Source organism: Artibeus jamaicensis, unplaced genomic scaffold (genome assembly GCF_021234435.1).
Source record: "Artibeus jamaicensis isolate MK-2021 breed Jamaican fruit bat unplaced genomic scaffold, CSHL_Jam_final scaffold_916, whole genome shotgun sequence".
Lineage (NCBI taxonomy): Eukaryota > Metazoa > Chordata > Mammalia > Chiroptera > Phyllostomidae > Artibeus > Artibeus jamaicensis.
Window position 1 is genome coordinate 56,907,854 of NW_026522059.1, and position 26,189 is coordinate 56,934,042.

Here is a 26,189-nt window from a genome sequence, read left to right on the forward strand (position 1 = left end):
TCTGCGCGATCTCGCTTCCCGGCTCCCCGGAAAAACTATCTAAGCTTTTAGGGGCAGTGAGGGTGGGAGAAGGATAGGGTGCACCTCGAAATGGCTCGGATGCAAGATGAGAAGAGAGGGGGCGTGCCCTTGGTGGCGGAAGGAAAGTCGGATGCAGAGATTAAGCTCATTCTGTACCACTGGACGCATTCCTTCAGCTCCCAAAAGGTAAAGGCCTCGTTAGGAGGGCGGTGGTGAGGGTTGGTTTTCAGCACCCGGACAGCTCCCTCTGGGCCTCACCGGCCGCTGACCTAGCTAGAAACAGGCCTCCAACTCCCTAACCCTGCTGGTGCTCCCTCCAGGGCAGGGATGAACCTTAGAGGGGAGCAAAGAGAATCGGCCTGAAACAGAAAGGATACGACTCAGGCACCGCCATTCCTGCAATAAGACCAAAAGCTTCACTTTCTGGTGTTTGCTCTAGAGGCCTTGTCCCTTTGGCTTTGCAGAGTCAGGCCGAGGGACACACCTTCAAACAGCTGAATGATTTGAAGTTCCTGGTTTTATTTCGTTTTGTTCCTATCCACTCTCTTTCACAAGGCCTAGCATATCCGTATTTCAGAGTCTTGTCTGGGGAAGGATACAATTAGGTTTAGGGCACAAAATACTGGTGATGGGGAGGGTGACTGTAAATTATTATAGCCAGAATAATTTTCACTACTTATCTTTCTAATTTATAAGAACAAGGCACTAGAACATATCTGATTTGTTAATTCTAGAATAGGAATACAGCCACAGGTACACACTCAGAAATGCATCATTAGGTGATTTTGTCGGTCTGTGAACATCATAGAGTGCATGTGCACAGACCTGGATGGTATAGGCTGTGTGGTATAGCCTGTGGTTTCTAGGCTACAGGCCTGTACAGCTTGTTACTGTACAAAACTACATGAGATTAAATCAAGCACAAGAGAAAATGATGCAATCAAGAGATGCATAAACATGAAATATATGAGGCTGTTGCTGGTGGATCATGACACACTGTTTTCCAACAAATATACTCTAAAATAATGATAAAAAGTATAGTATAGTATAAACATATACCTGTAACATAGTCATTTATTATCATTATCAAGTATTATGTACTGTATATAATATTATGTACATAATTTTATACAACTGGCAGTGCAGTAGGTTTGTTTACACCAGCATCACCACAAACACCTGAGTGATGTGTTGTGCTATGATATTAAGATGGCTACAACATCACTAAGCAATAGGAGCTTTTCAGCTCCATTACAGTCTTATGGGACCATTGTCATGTATGTAGTCTGTTATTGGCCTAAAGGTAACTATGCTGTGTATGGCTGTAGTTAAAAAAAGGATGTTGAAAATATTAATAAGTTAGGGAAGCATAGAAAAACTACTTAGTGGTATCCAGAGATGTCATTGAATTAAAAGCCTATGTGTGCTGTGGTAACCAGTGTAAACTCTTCCAGGTGCGCTTGGTAATTGCTGAAAAGGCATTGAAGTGCGAGGAACATGATGTAAGTCTGCCCCTCAGTGAGCACAATGAGCCTTGGTTTATGCGTTTGAACTCAACTGGAGAAGTGCCTGTCCTTATCCACGGGGAAAACATTATTTGTGAGGCCACTCAGATCATTGATTATCTTGAACAGACTTTCCTGGATGGTAATGTTAAGGCTATTTGTGATTTCTTGGATTTACTTTTAACACAAGTTTATGTTTACCTTTATCACTCTTCCTTTCCTTCCTTCTCCCCTCCTTCCTTTTCTTCCCTTTTATTTCTTTCTTTTTGCTTTCATGATGATGGTTTAGTGATAAAAACCTTTTCCATTTCCATAAGCACACAAAAATAAAATAGGTCAATAATATAAGTTTTGTATAAACCAGTTTAAACTCCATTTAAAAGAATTTCATGTAAACTACAAATTTAATGCTTTAAATTTACTGGCAAAAAATCCTGCAAGTGCGTGGCTTGTGGTGGTAATTTAATTGCCTTGAAGTCAAATTTATAATACTGATTTTAAATGTACACTATAAAAATTAGTTTCATGTATTCTATCAATGGCCCCACCTTAAAAACAATAAGAGGGAAACAGTAATACATTTTAGGCAAGGGAGAATAGAATGTTGGTATACTTTGAGTTCTTTGCCCCTGTTACTCCTGTATAGTCTATCTTTCATATCTTTTGTAAGGAAATATGGGGCTTAAATTGATATAGTGTTTTTAATTAACAAGCACTTATTGATTGCCTGTTTTATATCAGGCATTTTGTAAGTTCTGTTCTATTCAGTCTTCAAAGAACCCACCCGACACGAGTGCAGTAGACTAGTTATTCCTATTTTGTACATGAGTTGTTGCCTAAGGTAATATAGCTATTTTATGGCAGGGTGGGGCTGGAATGTAAGTCTTTCAAATCCATACCTTCATGTTATACCGTTTCCCATAGTCATGACCACATATACATTGTGTATCTTGCTCCTCATGGCAACCCTTTGAGGTGAACTGTAGCTTCACTGATTTGCCCAAGATTACACAGCTGATCACTAGCAGGATTCAGAATAGAACACAGGGCTTCTAGCTTTCAGCTGCACAAGATCCAGTTACTCTTTATCTGCCACCAGTTATATTGTTGTCAGTTGGGCAGATTAAAACCAGAATATAACCTCAACTCATTGGAAAAGAAGAAAGGAATTTAGCCAAAAAAGTCTTTTCTTTTTTACTTCAGAGGAAAATATTTAGATATGGGACCTGAAAGGGACAGGGACCCCAAGGAATTAGATGAGCAATGAGAAGTAGATGAGCTACTTCTGTTCTTAACCCAAATGTTTAGCTCTCTGGGATTCAGGCTGGAGGTTTATTAGAGGTGGCCATTGATCAACCAAATAATTTAATAAACTGCATTTTCCTTCACCATGACTTGCCATTCCTCTGAGTCTAAATGCTTGGGATTATACTTAAAATGGTGGCTAATTGATTTAATACAATTTTCTCAACCTGAAGCTTTTTGGAAATGGATAAGTCTGTTAAATAATAATTTGTATTCCTGGGAGAAGTGATTATAAAAATGTGCATAAGACAAAAATAGTTGTACAAGAAGTCTGTTTTAAATAATAATAATCACAAATGTTAAAAAGCTACAGTAACTGGAAAATCATATTTAAATCTTTTGTTAGTATCCCTTGAACTACTACTACTACTACTATTCTCCTCCTTTTCACTTTCTCCTTACATTGTTTCTGCTCTAAGATATTCAATAATATGAAATGTTACTTTATAACATAGTAATGTTAATGATTATTAGGCTTTCTCATTTTCTTTCCATAATAGCAAAACTGAAACACATTTCAAATCCTGCTCTAACCAGGGAAATACTAGGTTCTTATTACTATTTAGTGAATCAGAGGAGAAGTCATTTTGGGCTAAATGTTAAGATGAAAATATGGAAGTTAAGGACTTTAATTCTGGTTGTACCAACAACATAAGTAAGCAATCAAGAATCCTGGCTTTAGTGTGAAGCTGGCCCTAACTTACTCCATGTTCTTGGTGACTTGACTTCTTTTGTATTAGGTGATACAGTTTTATAAATTGCAGAGATAAAGCAAGTCCAATTGGTTCCTATCTTACTCATTCTTTTTTTCCTAGGACAATAGTCATTCAGTTGGATAGGATCGGAAAAGATTAACACTAAAGTATCTAAAAGCCATGGTAGATATAAGGACAGCAAGAGAAAAGTTATATAAATGAAGCCTAGTCTAGTCTACAGAAGTTTATCCCTAAGTATTACATGAAAAAACATAGAAGTGTCATCATAATTATTATTTAGATACTTTATGTTTATCATTAGGAACTCACGGAAATTTGGAAAAGAGTCAGATAAGTGATAGACAAATATCCCAATATTTGTCTAGGATGGGGAGAGGGGAGTTCTACTAATCCTTGTTACTTAGTGTTCTATTGACCAGCAACACTGGTATCACTGGGAGCTTGTTAGAAATGCAGAGACATAGACTCTACTGCACATCTCTTGAATCAGAATCTGTATTTTTAAACAAGATCCCCAAGTGATTCAAATAGACATTAAATCTGAGAAGCATCAGTACAAATTAATGTGCATTAAGTAATTGTTTAAGCTAAAAGCAGAACTATAAATAAGTATGTTTAATTGTGGCAGAGTTCTAGAATGGATTGTCAAACATTTAAAGAAATACGAGGCTTGTCCAGAAAAAGCCCAACCGTCGTTAACATAACGAGAACAGTTTGCACAACATCCATGTAACCTAGAAACCAAGGAGAGTGGACTGGAATATGCATATGTCAACAATGACAACTTCACTGTACTAGTCAGTGGGAGTGGTAGGCGCCATTGAATGAACATGCGTATTGTGTGGCCATCATATTCAAAATGACTGTGTGAGTAGAGCAAGGAACCTGCCTTAAATTTTGCATTAAGCATGAACAGTTTTCTGCAGAAACTATTTGGATGATTCAGAAGGCCGCAGCATGGGCAACTGGTGACTGGCAGCTTCATCATGACAGTGCATCCACTCACGCATCATGGCTGATGCAGAGATTTTTGGCAAAACATCCAATCACCCAGGTGACTTAGCCCCCCTACAATCCTACAAATTTGATGCCCTGTGACTTCTGGCTTTTCCCAAAACTAAAATCACCTTTGAAAGGGAAGAAAATTTCAGACTGTTGATGAGATTCAGAAAAATATAATAGGACAGCTTATGGCGACTGGGAGAATGGTGTGAGGTCCCAAGGTGCCTACTTTGAAGGGGACTGAGGAGTCACGTCCTATGCACAGTGTTTCTTGTATCATGTATCTCCTTCAATAAATGTCTCTATTTTTCATATTACATGGCTAGATACTTTCTGAACAGACCTTGTATATGTAAATTTTGAGCATCTCAGTTAAAAGAAACAATCTTAAGTTTACATTACTGGAGAATGTCATTAACTAACACTTTCTAAAATATTAGTCTGTCTTATGTCAGGCATGATTCTGATATAGTGTATTTTGATTTAAGTAGAGCTTTTTACAAGTACTTCATATGATACCCTTGTGGGTACTTGTAAATGTGGGAATGGAGGAGCAAATACAGCTAGATGAAATGCACATTTTCAGATGAACAAACCACCATAGTGAAGAATACTCATTTAAGATTTCTTATATTAGGTTGCTCCTTTAGTTATATACTTTCATTTAAATTATCATATAATAATTTTATCTTTATTTTAATTGTTTTAATTGGGTGTAGACCAGTCTAAGCACCATGAGGTCAAAGACAGTGTCTGTCTCATTAACAATGGTATTCCCAGTGCCTCATATGGTGTATGTTCTTTAATAGAAACTTTGTAAATACATATGAATGATTAAAGTGAGTGAATTATTGAAAATAAATGTCAGCCTGGACAGGGATCTCTACTAGTATGCTTACAGGCTTCTATTGTCTGAGAAGCCTAATGATTCCATAAATGATTTGGATAGTGACATAGAGAAAATACTATTACATTTGTAGATAACAGAAAAGTGAGGATAGTTAAAATGACTAGCTTATAAAAATGTTTCTAATGGCCCTGGCTGGTGTAGCTCAGTGGATTGAGCACAGGACTGTGAACCAGAGGATTGAGGTTCAATTCCCAGTCAGGGCACATGCCTGGGTTGCAGGCCAGTTCCCTGCAGGCCAGTTCCCAGCAGGGGATGCACTAGAGGCAACCATACATTGATGTTTCTCTCCCTCTCTCCTTCCCCTCTAAAGATAAATAAATAAAAAAAATGTTTCTAATGGAACAATAACTGAGATAAAGTTTAATAAGGGTAAATGTAGTACGTAAATTTTGTTTTTAAAAATCATTTCCGTTAATGAAGAATGGGAGACCTCACTGGCTAGTAAGTTACCAGTAAAAGTCAATCAAAAAACAAAAATGCTAGTGTGATCTCATATTGTTTCAAAAGTGTAGGTTCTGCCCAGAACACGGTGAATTGTAACCTGCTACATTCTTAGCTGGTTGGAATAGGTAGTGTTTTGTCCAATTATGGATGAAAGTCTGAAGAAGTTGGCAAATTAGAATGATAGTAAGTATATTTATTTCATGAGGTATATAGTTTCCTATGGTTATAGTGGCAGAAAGTTTATCCATTCATCTAAAAAACAGAGTATAGTGAACTACTATTCCCTTTGCTGTTACTATTTGCTATCCCTATTTCATGTATCAGCTGGGGATTACAATAAAAATGATGGCTTGCTTATCTGCAAACCTTTTTCAGCCTTTCTGGGTAGCCAGCAGTTCCATATTTAAATCTTTAGGGTATAAGTCCACCAAATTACTGCTAGTTTCAGGGGAGAAATTTGATTGCCAAAACAATACTTCCCAAGTCTTGGCCAAAGAAAGTGAATATCTAAGTTGAGTGATGGCTGTGTTTTTTTTTTTCCTTCTTAAAGTGGTTACATGGAAGGCTGGTATAGACATCAGTGATGTTCCTGAGGTCGGAGCTTGAGTCAAAAAATGTATAACTACTGTGTTGTGGCTGTTCAACCCAGGGCTGTCCAAGAGCAATCTCTTCATTCTTGCAATAGATGTTTATTGGGTATTAATTGGTACGCGGTCTCAATTTTTAAAGACCCAAACCATTAAAACTTATTAATCTTCAAAAATAATTTCATTTTATAAACTTGAAGATAATGCCAAACCTGCCTGTAATACATTCGTGTGCTATTACTACTACTCAGTTTTATAGACTTTTTTATGTATATGAGAGTTTTTCTTATCTGGGCATGTAATGAAGAGTAGTTATAGTAAAGTGAGCAATTTATTAATCTACATGAGGTATGATAGTAAGCAAACTAGGAGAGCTCAGGATTAATGAATGTGACAAATGAATATACACGCTAATAATATTGATTTTAAAATCTAGATATTTCTTATACTATTCATAATTACTTTTGGTGAACTCTAATTCAGCCACTAAATGATAAAAAAATGTGGGCATGCAATAAATACAAAATGCTAGGACATACACTGTGTATTACTGCAAGTGGCAACCTGGAAACAGGAATGTATATGGTGAATAGGGAATTTTGGTAATTTAATATATAACAATTTTTTGAAGTTTATGTCCCTATCTTATGTCTATATATATCATTTAAAGTATTACTAGGAAATAGTATTGGGCTTGGAAATAATAAAAGCATTCTGGTGTTAAAGAGAAAACCATAGACTCCAAATGGTAACACTTGTGCTAAAGCCCATGTCACGTAACACCCAACCTAACCGCAGTCTCAGCCTCCACCAGAAATGTCATCTTAATTAACCAACCAGTCTAGAATCTTCCGGTCCAGCACCAGGAAGATAATCTGTCATGTGGGCCCCCTCAATCCTCCAAAGGGAAAAGAGGTAATCTGCATGATAAAACCCTTGTTGGCCCATTAGCCCACAAAAGATGTGCTGGCCTAAAATTGTCCTTCCTTTTCTTTTTCTAATAGCTCCCTTGCCCACCCTTCTTCCTATAGAAACCTTCCATTTTATATAATCCTTCCAAGATTCCTTGTAGTTGCTGGATGAGATATTGCCCAATTCATAACTTTGTTTAATAAAGCTGATTAGATCTTCAAATTCACTCAGTTGAATTTTGTTCTTTATCACTGGTATGAAATTACAGCATCACCTAATTTTGACTAGGAAATATAATTTTATAGATAACATTTTATTAATGTATGTTGGAAATCAACTGCCTCAGATTTTCAAAAGAACATTAATTCTGAAGTCACTGCTACATTAAAAATGAAGTTATTTATTTAAGGAATTCCTAGTTGTTATCAAGGTTCATAGAATCAATAATTTTATGTCTATCCATACAAGGCTCTCATATATAGCCAAACAATTTTGTGTGTCTTTTAGCACATTACTGAAAATGCAGATTGGCACCAGAATTCTAGACCAGGGTGGAGAAAATATGGTATATGCTAAGGGAAAGAAAGTGAATTTAAAACTGATGCTATGCCAATAAAAGTGGCTTTAAAAAGTAACTTGTTTATTATTTGATTTGGCCAATATTTGTGGAAAGGTGTGGGTATTAAAATTCAGAGGTCCTAGTTTCTGTACTATGTGTATCCAACAATGAGAACAAACCAATAAAAGAGTTTTTACCCCCAGTTATGGATGTTTTTGTTAAAAGTCTTAAATATAATATCAATTAAATAAAAAGTAGTTAAACATTTAAGGTATACAATTTTTTAAAATAATGCTCTAAATTTGCTGCCTCAGAAAATTTTGGGTGCATTTAGTGAACTTGTATAATTTGATGCCATGTAATTTTTCTTGTCTGTGTGTAGATTTGATTTTTCTAGCACCAAAGTTAAAAGAGCCTTGAGTTATAGTTAGTTTTTAATGCTACCTTTTTGCTTCAGGTCATAATTTGTTTACTATTATTGTATTTTAAAATGGCCAGTGGTATGACTAATTGAAGGGTACAATCTTGTTCAGGTATTTGATGCATATTATCTTATACACTAATGTCCTCACTAAGTGATGTCAGTGGGATTAAAAAAAATCAACAAAGATCCAATCAGCAATGCAGTCTAGTCTGTTTTCAGTGAACTAATAAAGAAGACCTGAAAGTTATTTAAATATACCTGGGGGAGTCTTTCTTGATAACAGGCACAATAATGCCTCTCTTATCTGTCATCACTGGGAAATGTAGGAAATCAGAGTAGTGTATTTAGTAAAATAATGGAAGCTTATGCTTTAAACCCTTAGATCCTTTTTATTTTTTGTTCTTGGTGGAACTGAATGTAATTTTTAAAAATGGCTCAAGGCCACTGTTATTCTAACCAGCATTACAGGGACAGGTGCAATACAAGTTCAGTCTTGAGACTTCCGGCCAAGATGGAGGGGTAGGTAGACACACTGTGCCTTCTCACATGACCAAAATAAGGACAACAAAAAATTAGAAACAAAATTACAACCAGAACTGATAGAAAATTGAACTGTATGGAAGTTGGACAGCCAAGGAACTGAAATAGACACATTCATCCAGACTGATAGGACGGGCAGAGTCAGGCAGCCAAACAAGTCAGGCAGCACAAGAAATGGTGACATGGGGTGTGCAAGATGGTGGAGGGCGGGCCCTGGGGGCAAAGGCAGCGTCCGACAGACTCCAGGCATGGGGTGTCAACTGGTAGATCCAGCAAGGTGGCAATTGTGAAGGGAGGCACCGTGGGCAAGGTGGCTGGCTGACCAGGCAGCAGTCCCACATTTGCACCCAGATAACTGGGGAGTGAGACAGACTGTGCAACCCAGGGTCTCAGCACTGGGAAATAAAGCCTCAAAACACCGATTGAAAACACCTGTGGGGGTTGAGGCGCAGGGAGAAACTCCCAGGCTCACAGGAAAGTTTGTTGGAGAGACCTACAGGATTTTAGAACACACACAAGTCCACCCACACAGGAATCAGCACCAGAAAGGCCCAGTTTGCTTGGGGGAAGTGGCAGAAGGGACTGAGACCCGATTGAGAGTGGAGCAAGAGCTATTGTTCCCTCTCAACCCCACCTCCACATACAGCATCACAACTCAGCAACTGGGTTGCCCTGCCCTGGCGAACACCTAAGGCTCCTACCCTTATATGTAACAGGCGCAACAAGACAAAAAATAAAATGGCCAAAATGGAAGAACAGATCGAAGTTCCAAAAATAATACAACTAAGTGACCAAGAGCCAACCTATCAGATGTACAGTTCAAAGCACTGGTGATCATGATGTCCACAGAATTGGTTGAATTTGGCCACAAATTAGATGAAAAAATGAAGGCTACACTAAGTGAAATGAAGGAAAATGCATAGGAAACCAATAGTAATGAGAAAAAAACTGGGACTCAAATCAATGGAGTGGAAGAAACAACCAAACAGAAAAGAAGGAAGAAACAAGAATTCAAAAAAATGAGGAGAAGCTTAGGAACCTCCAGGACATCTTTAAATGTTCCAACATCCAAATTATAGGGGTACCAGAGGGGGAAGAGTAAGAACAACAAGTGGAAAAGTTATTTGAACAAATAATGAAGGAGAACTTTCCCAGTCTGACAAAGGAAATAGACTTCCAGGAAGTCCAGGAAGCTCAGAGAGTCCCAAAGAAGTTGGACCTAAGAAGGAACATACCAAGGCACATCATAATTATATGACCTAAGATTAAAATGAAGGAGAGAATCCTAGAAGCAGCAAGAGATAAGGAGACAGTTACCTACAAAGGAGTTCCCATCAGACTGTCAGCTGATTTCTCAAAAGAGACCTTGCGGGCAAGAAGGGGCTAGAAAGAAGTATTCCAAGTCATGAAAAGCAAGCTACATCCAAGATTGCTCTATCTAGCAAAGCTATCACTTAGAATGGAAGGGCAAATAAAGTGCTTCTCAGATAAGGTCAAGTTAAAGGAGTTCATCACCAAGCCCTTATTATATGAAATGTTAAGGGAACTTACCGAAGAAAAAGAAGATAAAAAACATGTATAGTAAAATGACAGCAAACTCACAACTATTAACAACCATAACTAAAACAAAAACAAACTAGGCAAACAATTAGAACAGGAACAGAATCACAGAAATGGAGATCATGTGGAGGCATAGCAACAGGGGAGTGGGAGGAGGGGAGAGGGGGAAAGGTACAGAGAAGAAGTAGCATAGATGGTAGGTGGAAAATAGACAGGGGGAGGGCAAGAATAGAATGGGAAATGTAGAAGCTAAAGGACTTGTGACACATGGACATGAACTAAATGGGGAAAATGTGGGTGGGAGAGGGTGTGCAGGGTGGAGGGGAATGAAGGGGGGTAAATGGGACAACTGTAATAGCATAATCAATAAAATATATTAAAAAAATCAGTCTCATCCCCTACTCAGTCTTTTAGGAAGTCAGGTCTGATGCCAACTAACTTATTTATTCTTATTTGTTTTTTCAGCTTAGTCACTAATTGTGGCTTCCACTGCTGCAACCATGTTCCCCAGTGTCGGGAACTCTTCATATTGCCCGGTTCTTAAAAGCCTTTTGGTGCCCTGTTCTGTTCGTATAAGCCTTCACTTACTTTCCCACTCCTGACTGAGTGCAATTCCAAGAAAATATTGTCTTTCCTCCTTTCTATTTTTTTAGCATTATTGACTTTTTAAGAAATAGCCAGCTATTTCTCCAGCATAATTTGTTCACTTGAGAACAACAAAGAATTGCAATTTGGGACCCATGGTTAATGGTGAGCTATGTGCAAATTTAGAGAAACAAAGAAGAGGAACACTTTTGTATGGACTCAGAAGGGACTGTTGTAAAGGAAGAATTCATTGGAGGATATCAGGTGTTCAAAGTACAGTGACTTCTCATTGGCTGAGTTTTGGCGGCCTCCCATTGGTGGAGCTGTTACTGGGCAGGGAGAAAACTTTTCCTTCTTCACTTCCTGTTGGAGATGCAAGTGCATCTCTTTCTGTTGGTGTTAGCATTGAGTGACATGCATGAGAAGTCTCCCTTCTAGCCTCATGTCTCCATTTCAATGAGATTCTGTTTATTTATTTTCACAGTATTATAACAAAGATGAAAGGACTGGAAAATGTAAAATTTGATGAAGTGACGGGGAAGCTGTATAGTTCAAAGGAAATTCCTAGTTGTGTTTGGAAAACCTGTTTCCAGAGGCAGTGGGACACTGCTGTGTTCTGGTGAAAGGAGGATGGCAGGATGTTGCATATTTGATGCTGCACAGGGCACGTACTGGGAGAGGCTGAGACTAGAAGAGAATGTGGGACCCCAGGTGTTTTCTGCTCTGACTCGGCATTTCAGGAGATATTATAGTTGCATAGCAATGGTGTACTGCATAGAACAGGGGTATCAAACTAATTTTCACCAGGAGCCACATCAGTCTTGCAGTTGCCTTCAAAGGGCCGAATGTTTCTGTAGTTATAAACATAACTACTCTTTAACTGGGGGCAAGGAGCTCAGTCCTGCTGCCAGGTAGAAATAAGGTGCCTGGTGGATAAAACAAGGTGGAGGGCCAGATGCGGCCTGCAAGCCTTGTGTTTGCCACCTGCGGCATAGAAGAACATTGCTCTCATGAATTTCAACATCTGTCCTCCTTGGAAGCATTCTGGCCTGGCCACAGGGAACCTTTCCCAAAAGAAACCAGACTTATTTTCCTGCTTTCTTCGATTTTCAGGATGAAGTGGCATGCTCTCTTGGACACAAACCTCAGGCCTGGTACTGGAAGGTAGCCAGAGCATATGGCCACAAATTTAACTGTTTGGGAAGTGTTTTAAAATGCTGGACCATTTATGGTACTAACCTGAGGTTCTTAGATACCTAAAGCAGTGGTTCTTAGACTTTTTGATTTCAGGGCCCCTTTGTGTTAAAAGTTACTGAGGATACCTGAGAGTGTTTGTTTATGTGGGCCACATCTATCAATATCTACCATATTGACTATAAACGCAGAGAAAAGCTTAAAACACAAGAATGCACGAACACACAAGCAATGAACTGTCTGGATGAGGGAGTCATTACCTGTCATGTAGCCTCTGGACAACTTGAGAGAGAAGAAGAGTGAAAAGCAACTAATCTTTTAGAATTACTATAAAAATAACTTTGACATGGCGAAGCCCCTGTGAGAGTCTTGGGAAGCTTAGGGATTCTCACATCACACTGTACCCTTAGTGGTCTATGAATAGAATTCAGGAGATCTGTGATCTCAGATGGGGAAAAATTATATCTTATTTTCAATAATTTCCTGTAGAAATTGATTATTTCCTTTCATTTCTAATGTGTGAACAACCAACAGCAGTATCAGGAGTGCCTATGATGTTGTTACCAATAGAAATTACAGATATGTTCATAGCGGCAAATTATTACAGATATTTTAAAATATCATTTATGCTCATATTATTTTGAAATTATGGCAGGCCTGCTGCTAGATGTTGTAATACTAACCCATATCATTATTTTATCATTTAAAATTACTTTCATAACTATATTTTAATATAATCAATTTTCTAGACAACCCTATGTATTTTATGCATTTAAAAACAACATTTTGAGAAGAGGGTGGTGGTGCACAAAAGGTTAAGAACTCTTTTGAATTTCAAAGACCTTAGAAGTCCTCCAGTGAGCTGATCTCTTGGAAGTGGGAAACATTTGCCACACACTGATTGGCATCCTGGTAATCCACTGAGATCCTGAAAGGTCAGCAAGGAAGTGTGCTGTAGTTGGGTAAATGTGTTGACAGGCAGTGTGTAGCTGAAACTCTATTCTTGATGATTCTAATGCAGCCTTCAGAATTGGATTCCCTAGCAGGTTTAAAGAGTAATCCACCTTCTATTTTCTTAAAGAGTTAGAAATAGCCTAGTGTCTTCAAAAGCTTGTTCTACTTGGCCTGGAATTATGAGACCTTGCCTGAAATGCTTTGCAACCAACTCTGAATTGTCAAAACATATCAGTGAGTGAGTGATGCTAAAAATGATTCTAAATTAAATAAATAACCCAAACTAAGAAATGGATCAATAAAGTTGAGGTTGTTCTTTTCACTTGTTGAAATAAGCTATTTGGCATTTTTCAGGGTAGTTTGAGAGTCAGAAGTGGAAAGTGATTCTAAAGGGCCATTGCTCTGGCCTTTGGGTCATGTGATTCATCTTTATGATTCTTGGATAGTCTCTGAAAAGTAAGCCCTTCAGTGGATGCATATAACTGTGGATAGTACCAAACCCTATATATTATGTTTTTTTCTAGACGTACATACATATCTATGATGAAGTTTAATTTATAAATTAGACACAGAAAGAGATTAACAACAACAATAATAAAGTAGAGCAATTATAATAATACACCATAATGAAAGTTATGGAATGGCTTTGGGACCTTTAAGAAATAAAGTAAGGGTGATTTGAACACAAGCACTGTGATGCTCTGACAGTCTGAGATGGATATTAACTGGCTAATAGGGGAAGATAGCATGAGGTGTGATTATGCTACTCAGAACGGGGTCCAGTTTAAAACCTACAAATTATTTATTTCTGGAACTTTTAATATTTTTGGACTGTGGCTAAATGTAGGTACCTGAAACCATGACAAGGGAAACCATGAATATATGGGCTTGCTATATTCTATAATAACTAGAAATTTGGGAATATGTTAATTAATTAATTAAAATTTACTGTACATGTACTATGAACCAAATATTTACATTAGATACTGAGGATATAACAGAGGATGTAGTTAGTCCCTGTCCTCAAGGAGTCTATAGTCTAGTTTTTAACCAGCAAATTAAGATTTTTATAGAACCCACTTTCTAGAGATAAAATATTAGAAATTCTATTAATATTGTCATTTCACACTCACATAGCATCAACAGGGTCACTCTTGGTATTAATTGGAACCTAAAAAGAGTAGTCCCTGAACATCTTTCTATAATGCGCTTTCATTCCTAACCAAACTTTACCAAGGGCCTAATAAACTTTATCAAGTGCTTCGTACATATGAGGAACAGTGCTAGACCCTGGGCCACAGGTTCCTGACCCTGAAGAGATTCTCGGGGCAAAAAGATAAAAATAATTACTGTGATAAGGGCTGTAATAGAGTACATACAAAGTACTCTGTGTGTATAGAGGAAGGCACACGTGACCCAGTCTGATGCTGATAGCTGGAGGAGGTCAGGGAATGCTTTGTGGATGAGCTGGCACAATGACCTAGACCCTGAGGGTTGGGTAGTAATTCGTAAGGTAGAGGAGTATAAGAATGCCAGTATGATCATGATTTGGGATTTGGTCTGGTGAATCAGGCCATTTCAAATTTCAAATATGTGGACTGGGGAGATATCTTTTCAATGCTTTGTTATAATAGTGAATATGTTAATAATGAGATAGTTGGGGGGTTTGTTTTTGCTTTTGATGTAGCATTTCATTTGTAACTTCAGTGTTTGTGTATGTGTTTGTATGTGCACTTTAGAAAAAACACCAAGGTTAATGCCTGATAAAGGAAGCATGTATTATCCACGAGTACAACACTACCGAGAACTGCTCGACTCCTTGCCAATGGATGCTTATACCCATGGCTGCATTTTACATCCTGAGCTAACTGTGGATTCCATGATCCCAGCTTATGCAACAACAAGGATTCGCAGTATGTAAACCTCTTAATGGCCTGGGGTTCTCTCTTGAGATACTTTTAATTCATTTTGAGATATAGTGTATCTCATGATCATTCAGAGGAGACAGGAACAGTGTCGCTGAGTTTGCTCTATGGACGTCACGCACAATCAGATTAATCTGTGCTTCAGCTGCTATTCAGCTGTACATTTATTGTCTATAGTTCCTGATTTTCTAGCTCTTGACTGTGAGGGCCAAATTTGGACAAAACCCAAGTTTGGCCTGTGGAAAAGTAAAGACCACAACATGTTCTCATGGACAGATAGACTGGGAATTAGGAAGGCTGTGATCTGTGGGGAATGTAGGCAACTGAGCTTACATTTCTGGTCCTTGCCTTTTGTTCATTATGTGAGGGAGCTGAACTACAGGTTGTCTAACCTTTACTCTGCCTCTGTATTTAGTGATTGCAGAATTACAGAGCTTGAGTTGACATATCCACCTCTCTCCTGACCGGTCCTGAGGTCCTGAGGATGGACTAGGGTTGGTACCTGAGGAGCACAGCAGGAGGACTGGTGTTCCGTGGCACAATAATTGGGGACAGGAAGGTTGAGGATGGTGGCTGGTCAAACTCTGGGAGTGTCTGACTAGGAATACTCACATCTACATCTTCTAAATCTAGAAATTACATTCTTTTCAAAAAACCATGCCTTACTGTTATCATTCTCTTTTGTTATTTTTCTTGCTTTTCGATACTGCTCCTCCTTGCTCTTCTCCTCTTTTCCTTCCCTTCTTCCTCTACTCTCTTTTCCCCCTCTTTCTTCCTTCTTTTCACCTTTTTGTTCCTCGTCCTTCTCTACATAAATTCTTATGTAGGATTTGAAATAAATATTCTGATACATATAATTCTATAACCTAGAGTTTATATACTTTTTAAAAATGTGGCTTTTCCCTTCTCCCCATGTAAAAGTTCCTTACAGAAAACTTGAAAGATATTGAAAAGTAGAACCAGTACCCTGCACCGAGCACTTACGATGTGCTGGCCTTGCCCTAGGTGCTTTCCACGGTGCTTCCCATCGCACCCTCACCCTGGGTGGCAGATACTCCAGTAGCTTCCATATCACAGGGTCCACAGAGAGCGCATGCCTGAGGCAGAGGCAGGGCATCTAGTTTCTCCATGTTTCTTACATAGAAGGTAAAATAATTTTCTCTTTCAAAAATGATCCCATTATCAGGCCAAATTGGTAACACAGAATCTGAACTGAAGAAACTTGCTGAAGAAAACCCAGATTTACAGGAGGCATACATTGCGAAACAGAAACGACTTAAAGTAAGTAAACCAGGCTGTCCTCAACCCACAACCACTATTCGTACTAAACGTTCTACCTTTTGTAAAGTGTCGCTGTTTTAGAACATCTGCTGTTAAATAGAAGTCACCAGTACACAGTTCACCTTTGGCTTGAATATGCTGCCTGTTAAGAATTTTTTTCTATTATGGTTGATATTCAAATCTAATGACAACTGCTTAAAAGGCAGAAATTGCACATGCTGGTTGCCAAGGAAAGTTGTAAAGTGTAAAAGCAAGTTAATTAAATATTTGAATAAATATTTAAATGAATAATGAAATATTCTGTCATTTTGGGTACTCTGCCACATTCTGGCCTAGGCTGACTTCTGTCTGTGGCTGTCTGCCTCCTAAGGGGCAGGGCTATGTACTGTGCCAGCTTCTCCCACAGTAAAGATGTGGCAGGTATCAACACCTCCACCTTCTCTTAACTTCCCGTCTTCCTTTATCTTCATTAGGGAGCTTCCCAGAAGAGACCAATCACCTGCACACAAGCACTTCTTACTTTCCACTCACTCTTTACTTCGCTGCATTCAGACTTCTCCCTTGCCCCTGAGCCCTCTATGATTCAATTTATTCCCTAGTGAAACCTGTTGAAATTCCATTCTTGAGTTGGGCCCCGGAGGAGTCTCTTTGTGCCCCTCATAGTCTTCACCCTCTCTGGTCATCTGGCCCCCCAAGGAGAGGTCAGTGAGTGGTGGGTCTGGCCCTGGGGTGTTTTCATTCGGGCACATTTCCCCCCAGTTTTGCTTTTACAAAGTTATTCTAATTCTTCTTGTTGTCTAGAACAAACACTGCAATAGTTTATATCTTTTTTGCTATAATCTATTGAGTTATTTTTGTTAATTAGTCCAAGCTGCTTGACCATGACAATGTCAAATATTTGAAGAAAATTCTTGATGAGTTGGAGAAAGTCTTGGATCAGGTTGAAACTGAGTTGCAAAGAAGAAATGAAGAAACCCCAGGTAGGTTCTCATTTGTGTTGTATCTTTTTCTTTTTTCCTGGAGTATTTATAGGAACAGCCTTATATTTCAATAAAATATTCTGTAATTGTCGTTTGCATTAGTTTAAATTAAAATAACAATGATGACATTGAATTCAGCAAAACCTAGGTCCATAGTTGCAAGTCAGTCTGTATCTCCATGAAATATGACTACTAAAGAATTTTTCTGCACAATTTAAATTATGGTTGAGAAATTCCAACCTAACCTATTTCACAAATTTGTAATTACAGTAGTTAACTTGGTTGAATAACCTGAGTAATTACTTGAATGCTACCTCTGATTTTCCTTAGGCAGGGAGACAACTTCTAATCTGTAGTCGAGTATAAAATGGGTGAACACATGGAGACGTGCAGGCTGGCTGGTGAGCACCCATGCACTGACCTATGAACCTGACTTCATGATGCAGCCAGGGCCCGGGTGCAAGCACATACCCACTTCCCCTTCTAATATTCCAATTGACAACGAAGTTAAAGACCATTGCTTCACAATAGGGATTCTGTTATGCTTTTAACAAGTAAGGGCAACACTCACTGAATGACATTTCAGGCACAACTTTATGGGTATTCCTAAAGCTCACCTGCTATTTGCCTAAACCAGAAGGAAATATCCATGAACTCCTTTGGCTTTGAGGCTCTCAGCTTCTGAGAATTGTTCACAAAATGATAGACAGGCTTCGAGCTCAAGTGACCCTGGTTTCACTTAGGGACTTAGGTGACTGGCAGATGTCCAGTCTCCCTTAGCTTGGGGTACATTTTCATGGACTTTGCTTTTAGCATAAAATTATTTGCTGAGGATGATTGTCGAGAAAATGTACCATGGCTTTCATCTCCTTCTATGCTCACACTTGCCCTCAAGACTGAGATGAAAGATACCAGTCAGTCTGTTTGTGCTGGGCTTGTCCTTAATTCTCTGTGTCCCTTTCTCTGATTAGAAGAGGGCCGCCAGCCTTGGCTCTGTGGAGAGTCCTTCACCCTGGCAGATGTCTCGCTCGCTGTCACATTGCATCGACTGAAGTTCCTGGGGTTTGCAAGGAGAAACTGGGGAAATGGAAAGCGACCCAACTTGGAAACATACTATGAGCGTGTCTTGAAGAGAAAAACATTTAACAAGGTTTTAGGGCATGTCAACAACATATTAATCTCTGCAGTGCTGCCGACAGCACTCCGGGTGGCCAAGAAAAGGGCCCCAAAAGTTCTTGGCACCACCCTTGTGGTTGGTTTGCTTGCAGGAATGGGATATTTTGCTTTTATGCTGTTCAGAAAGAGACTTGGAAGCATGATATTAGCACTCAGACCCAGACCAAATTATTTCTAGGCTTGTGGGGATCCAGTGGTGACAATTCACCCTACCATTTAACTTGACCTTGTCCACTCTGCCAGGCCCAGGGGAGAATGACCCTGGGCAACAGTTAAATGCTATTTTACTTTATTCTTTGGGTAATTTATGCAGGCAGAGGAGGCAATGAAATTTTTTTGTGGGCTGGTAGTGTTGAGATTACTGATTTTCCAAACTGAACTAATCTACCCTTAAAATACTCACAAGGTTAAGGTATATAAATGTGATTGGTTGAGAGTAGTCCTTGAACTCAAAATACCAGTTCAAGTTCTGAATTTTGTGGGGGCAGAGGTTATTATTACAAGCAGACAGTAATAATAACCTGAGATTGCCCATAGCTTTTTATCTGAGAGTCTCTAGATATGCTGAGTGTTGAGGAGTTAGCAGAATTTCTCCCAGATGTGATCTTTGTTACACAGCATGGGTTCAGACAGCAGCAGGGCACAGCAGTGCTTCATGCTAGCCCTGCTAGCTTCAGGCAGAAATAAGGGAGGAAGAGGGAAAGAGAAAGGATGAATAAAGTCTACACTGTATAGTGCAGAGCAGCAGAACGCAACTTTCAGGAGCCTCCAGAACTACTCAGGGCTGCCTGGCCCCTTACTAAGCATTACTGTGATGCCCTGTACCTATGGCCCACACATCCTCCTACAGCTGAGAACCTTGGGAAAACAAGACTAAGTAGTTACTAGGTGGAGTGGGCTGGAGAAAACCCCAGACTTTATATTCACATTTGACTTTAGAGTTAACTTTAAATGCATATGAATCACATGCATTGACTTAATAAGATTAACTGCTTATATATTCGGGTGACAGATGCCCACTGGAGCATATCTGCCTAGCATTTACGTGAAAACTTAAAGTGATATGAAAATGGTTCCTTTCCTTTCATGGTTCCCCAATTTGATGGTGCCTATGGACTGTTGTGTCCGGTCACTGGCGACTTGGCCTCTGCAGCCCCTTTTATGCATACAAGTGGCATTTGGTGAGTGTCCAGCTCATCACTGGCATGGTATGTGACTGGGTAGTGGACTTTGTTGATCTGGGAGCATTAAATACACACATTCTGCATTTGGAAGGCTGATGTGTTAACTGAAAAACTATTATCAAGGACTTGCATATGTTTATGATCATCAACAAAGCTTTAGAAGGTTACAGAGGAAAGGGAGGTTCTAGTCTTAGCCCTTGGCAGTTAATTTAGGGGAGACAAAATAAATGGTTAGACAGTGACATCCACCAGTATTCATTCATATATGTCTAGGCAATTTAGGGTGTGCCTCAGTCCACGTGGAAGGGATGATCACAGTGCATCCCATGAACAACCATGGAGCTGCATCATACAATTTGGCTCAGGAAAATCTTCATGGTGACAGGAAGACAGAGTTTTTCTAGAGCTGGGCAGAAAGGTCTTAGGAGTGACATCCAGTCTTTGGCAGAAAATATGTATAGAGAATAAGGAACTAAGTTTTCAGCGAACAATATAAGCTTGTCTGGACTGCCTCAGAATGGCTGGGAAAAATAGCCAAAGACTGGACTGAATTTTGATTAATAGGAATCAGTCATAAGTAGTAAACAATGATTTTTTTTTAGTTGGTCAAAAGATTCTATAATTTCATTTCATGATACAGTCATTTCAGAAAAGTTTGATGAACTGGATGTTCTCTGTTTATAAAAAAATTAAAAACATTTCTAGTGTAAATTCAATTCAACAGTCATTAATAGACTAGAAGCTTTTATAATGTCTTAATTTTGCACCTCAGTGCACTGTCGTATAGAATGAAATTTGTTGCTGGAACATTCTAATCCGTGTATTCATAAAAGATCCACAAAACTGATTATTCAGTAATTCATAATGTTATTTGTTACACTGTTAGAAGTAGAAACTCAGACATGAGGAAGTTAAAATTGGATATTTGTAAAAATCTGCAGAAGTTATTTACCTATGTAAGGGTTGTTCATTAAGAATAAAGATTAGAAATCCAGTGCAGGCTTTTCCTTAAATTTGTATCATTGCAGAATCAGAGAAAATGTTCTAAGAAGTGTCTATAATTTTTTGATATAGTTTCATTGGAAATATTCCTTTGTCAATATTAAAGATGATGCATCATGGCCCCTTCTAGGCTTGTTCTATGGCTACCCAGGAGATTATATTATACTTTTAAAATGTTTGTTTATGGGTATCGTGACCACTAGATGTCGCTGTTCATCCAGTAGTCTGAGTTGGGCGTTCTTAGGTTCAACAAGCTTTCCGAAATGTTTCAGCTGAAGATAAACATTAATGACCTCAATTTTGAAATGAGGACATCTTCATCAAATCATTCATCTGTAGAAAAGCTTGAGGCACATGTAGTATTGATTTATTCTGATGCTTTGGAAGGGATGACACTATCACACAAAGTCAAGCTAAAGAGCTAAACATATACTATTAGCAAAATAAGCACTTTTATGTATTTTCTTGGTGACTGGCTGATGTGTTCCTCAGTTTCTCAACTTTGTGTACTATCATAATTAGAAAAATTTCTGAGGCACTAAATTTATGTTGGCTATTTGTGTCTTAATGCATAAATATTATTTTATTGTCATAGCAATTATATGCCTTTGGAATCCATTTTTTCTTAATTGTAGATAGTTGTAAATTGCTTGCTTGATTTTTAGTAGTTATTGATATTGATACCAGAGTCGTAGATTTTTAGTGTTGTTGACTGTAACAGAGAGAACAAGATACTGTTCCGCCTGTGAGATCAATAAAAGTAATGGAAAAATAAATATGTACTCTGCAAGTATTAATTTTGTAATTCTTTTGAGAAAACAGATGTATTTGTTCCATTAAAAATCAAAGCATAATGTGGGTAGTAGTAAAAGAAGAAGGAGTTAGGTATTCAAGATATTTAGCTATAAAATGCCATATATTTCTTATAACAAAAAATTAGTGATTCATGATTTATTTAAATGCACATAATTTCATGGTGAAAATGAATGGCACCTTAAAGAAGTACATAGAGATCCTGATTATTCAGGAATCTCTTTTGCAGCCACCTAACAGGGGACAGCATGAAAATGACACACACTGAGAAAGTATTTTTTTCTGACTCATTTTGTTGCATGTTTACTGGGTTTTGAATATTACTCTTCTTAGGATATTTATGCCTATTTTGATTTAGCTAATTCTGTTTCTTCTATTTAGTTATGGATTATAAATATTCAAATTACTATCCATATTTCTAGGCTTGGTAAGCTTAGCCATTATTCTAATCATCAAGTAGAGACTGAGTACTGTTGATACTTTTGTTTTATATTGAGCAAAGCAAATTAAATGAAAATTAAGTTGACCTATTTTCCCTAAGTGAGCAAACAACAACAAAGGAACAGTTTCGAATACCCATGGAAAGTCAAGTGCATATGTAACTCTGTAGTATTTTCAGAAAAGAAAAAAGCACCACAGTTAAAGACACAAAAGTCAAATTAATGCAATGAATAATTTAGTATTTAGACATCACCTACATTTTGTTTATGCCAAATATTTGGCTTATTTTTATTTTCTCTACTATTTAAATTAGAATGTTTTAATTGTTTGATTCCTCAGAATAACTGTGTTTTACTTAGTAAGGTAGTGGATCCAAAGCCATGTGAGGAAGTATAACTTCTAGAGTGAGGATAATAACTTTAACTGTGTATGACATAATGAAAAAGAAGAGAGGGGGAGAGAAAGAGAAGTCTCGAATGGATGAGAAAGAACATGCCGATAAAAATAATACCCTGCATTGCTTGCTTCTGAGTTGAGTGCTGAGTGTGGACTTACGAGGAAGAAAAAACTGATTTCTGGGTGAGAAGGTACAGATGAGGTAGGGCAGGTGTTGAGGTACAAGAAGACAAGGCCGTGTGGAGCTTGAGAAGAAAACATGCTTATAATGGGCCTCAAAATATTCTGATTCAAGAAGGGCGGTGTATCTCATCCATAGTACCTTGTCATAAACTCCTTTGGGAAGGTTAGAAGTTTTGTATTTAGCCTTTCACTTTATTCATTGTTTATACATTGGCTTTGTGATAATAATTGTGCTATTGTTAAACTCAACTATTAGGAAAAAACCAGTAGTATGGGTGAAATTATAAGATGGTAATGAAATGTAATGCTAAAGGTCAGGTTTCCATACCAACAGCAATATTCACATTCACATGTATGAGTTAATTCCTAATCACATAGGTAATTTTTCATGCACATGACCAGTATATCTAACATTTTATGTCATCAGATTAAACTATCTTTTGAATTTAGAAAATCTGATATTAACAAAGTCACACAAACATTATCAAACATACATCATAATAAAAATATGATGGTGTACTTTCAGAGCTTCTGGAGTTATTAAGTTCAATGCTTAAAAGAAAGTAAAGGTTTACACGGAGAAAATAATATGAACTAAAAAATCCTCCCATCAGGTCCTTTGCCATTCTTTAAAATTGGATTATTTGTCTTCCTGGAGTGGAGCTGTGTGAGTTCTTTATAATTTTGGAGATCATACCCTTGTCTGAAGTATCACACTGGCAAATATATTTTCCTATACAGGGTGTTCACTTTTCATTTTGCTGATGTTTTCTTTAGCTTTGCAGTAGCTTTTTATTTTGATGAGAATAAACAACCCCATTTGTTTATTCTTTCCTTTATGTCCCTTGCTCTAGGAGAAAGATCAGTGAAAATATTGCTGCATGGAATATCTGGGATTATGGCCATCAGAAAGGTGCAAATTAAAACCACAATGAGATACAACTTCACACTGGTAAGGATGGCCATCATAAACCAATCAATAAACAACAAGTGCTGGTGAGGTTGTGGGGAAAAGGGAACCTAGTACATTCTTGGTGGGAATGCAAACTGCTACAGCCAATGTGGAAAACAGTATGGAGTTTTCTCAAGAAACTAAAAATGGAACTCCTTTTGACCCAGCAATTCCACTGGGATTATACCCTAAGAATCCCGAAACACGATTCAGAAGAACCTATGCACTCCAATTTCATAGCAGCACAATTTACAATAGCTAAGTGCTAGAGCCCATTAGTAAATAAGTGGATGAAAAACTGTGGTACATTTACACAATGGAATACTATACAGCAGAAAAAAGAAGGAGCTCCCACCCTTCAAGACAGCATAGATGTAACTAGAAAGCATTATGCTAAATGAAGTAAGCCAGGCATTGAAAGAGAAATACCATATGATCTGATCTATAAATGGAACCTAATCAGCAAAACAAAAAAGTGAGCAAAATAGGACCAGAGACATGGAAATAAAGAACAAACTGACCTTAACCTAAGAGAGCGGGGAGGGAGATAATGGGGGAAAGAAGGGAAAGGGTCGCCAAGGAACACATATGAAGGGCCCATGGACAAAGTCAATCATGGGAGGGACTGGGAATAGGAGGTGGGGGTGGGTATGGTGGAGGAAAATGTAGGTGGGAAATGGAGATAATTGTATTTGAGCAACAATTAAAAAAATGACAAAAACAAAACAAGACAAAAAAATTTGTCATACAGAAAGAAGAGGAATACAAAAATATTATTCAAATAAAAGATGTAAGAATAATGAAAATATTCTTATATATTATAAAGAATAATAATAGAAATATGCAATAACTTGCAGCTTCTCTGTAATAGCAAAGTGAAATTTGTCTCTCTGTCTCAGCTGTTGGGATGCCCCCTCTTTGGGTCCAACTCTGGTTTTTTCACAGTTCTGGGTTTTTTTGTCTCACTTGGTATTTCAAAAAAAAAAATAAAAGGAGACTAAGGAAGGAAGAAAAGATAAAATTGAAAAGAAAGGAAGAAGAAATAAAACAAGAAAGAAGGAAAAAGAAGCAAAATGAATTGAGAGATAAAACTAATAAAAACTAAAAACTAAAAAATTACTTTAAAAAAACAAACAAAAACAAACAAACAAACAAACAAACAAACAAAAATTCTTGCTGGTTTCAAACTGGCCCAACTGGTTTTTTTATTCTTGCTGGCTGGCTGCAGCAGGCTGAGGGGCAACTGGTGTGTTTTTATTCTGTCAGCCTTGTGAGCACTTTCCCCAGAGCTAGCCTGGTGCCCCTTTGCTTGGTCCTGGGTGCAGGCTCTGGGCCTGCTGAGGCCAGAGCACTTTCTCCAGGTCCATGGGTGTGGGCCCCAGGAATTACATAAAGCTCTCCTTCTCAGGGCTGCAGATGCATGTGCCCAGCCAGGCCACCTCCAGTTGCCTGGGATTGGACGCATACTCTTTCTATGTCTATGTGTGGGTGCTCACAGTCCTCATGTGTTTGCCATTTAATCCTTACTCTCCTCTCTGTGACTTCAAGCAACCATGTTTCTCCTGGTGCTGCTCAAACTTTGTTTGGCTGGGGAGGGAGGGAGCAGTTGACCTGGCTCTCTCCCAAGAGCCCTGTGGCCAGCCCCGCAGGCACCAGGCCTGGAGCTATAGCCTCCCTGGTCCCGGAGCTGATCCCTGGGCCCTTATTGTCCTTACACACTCTCCTTACGGTCTGTTTTTTCAATGTCCACTATAATTTTTGATCTCCTATTTTCATGTATGCTTTGGGACTGGTGGCTGTCTGCTCTGTTCCTCTGTGGATCGGTCAGGTTTTTTTCCTGTGTGTAGGGGGAAGTGGAATCTGCTTCCTCTTACCTAGCTGCCATCTTTCCTCTCCACATTCTTTATATTGATGGAGGAATGACTGAACACAAATCTACAGAAAGCAAATAAAAAAAAGAGTGCTAGAAAAAGCAATTAAGTAGGTGATATGAAAGGGTTTTTTTATCACTTCATAATTATTTTAGAAGGCTACTGACTTTTTAAAACAAGACAAAATAACAGCACTGCAGGGTGGACTTTATAATATATGTAGATGTAAATAGGTAACCAAAAAAGCATAAAAGTTGGGGGTGATGGATAAATGAAATTATACTGTCATGAGGCTATTAGATTTGTGGGGTATAAAGTATGAAGTGTAAAGGAAAATGTGTCAAATGCAAAGCAACAAGTGGGAAGTGTGAAATAGTACAATTTTAATTCTGAATAGACTCTGATAAGTTAAAGATGCATTCATAGCCCTGGGAGAACACTAAAATTAGTTTTAAAAAATAGCTGAGAAACTAATAAGGAGGATAAAAACATTGGCCCTGGCTCGTGTAGCTCAGTGGATTGAGCGTGGGCCTGCAAACCAAAGGATCATGGTTCGATTCCCAGTCAGGGCACATGCCTGGGTTGCAGGCCAGTTACCGGCAGGGGACTCACGAGAGGCAATCATACATTGATGTTTCTCTCCCTCTCTCCTTCCCTTCCCCTCTAAAGATAAATAAATAAAACTCTTTTTTAAAAAAGGATACAAATAAAATACCAATGAAAGGAGCAATAGAATAAAAATAAAGAAGGGACAAATGGAAAATAAT

At 38.3% G+C, this 26,189-nt stretch overlaps 1 protein-coding gene across 2 annotated transcripts; it reads left to right on the plus strand.

Moving 5' to 3' along the window:
* The first annotated feature begins 64 nt into the window (after positions 1-64).
* GDAP1 (ganglioside induced differentiation associated protein 1) lies at positions 65-21,521 on the plus strand. Of its 2 annotated transcripts, XM_037150966.2 has the most exons (6): positions 65-207; positions 1,476-1,668; positions 14,958-15,131; positions 16,330-16,424; positions 17,290-17,404; positions 18,376-21,521. In XM_037150966.2, exons 1-6 carry the CDS (start codon positions 91-93, stop codon positions 18,756-18,758), a joined length of 1,077 nt encoding a protein of 358 aa, XP_037006861.1. In that variant the 5' UTR covers positions 65-90; the 3' UTR covers positions 18,759-21,521. The 2 variants fall into 2 exon arrangements, with proteins under 2 accessions (XP_037006861.1, XP_037006862.1); XM_037150967.2 differs by lacking the exon at positions 65-207 and having other exon boundaries at positions 1,474-1,523.
* Positions 21,522-26,189: the final 4,668 nt, after the last annotated feature.

Bases quoted from the DNA above. Each gene is read 5' to 3' on its own strand.
- GDAP1 (XM_037150966.2), top strand. From the start codon at position 91: ATGGCTCGGATGCAAGATGAGAAGAGAGGGGGCGTGCCCTTGGTGGCG. The intron at 208-1,475 runs GTAAAGGCCTCG...AAACTCTTCCAG, and splicing joins ATTCCTTCAGCTCCCAAAAG to GTGCGCTTGGTAATTGCTGA. The intron at 17,405-18,375 runs GTAGGTTCTCAT...TTCTCTGATTAG, and splicing joins AAGAAATGAAGAAACCCCAG to AAGAGGGCCGCCAGCCTTGG.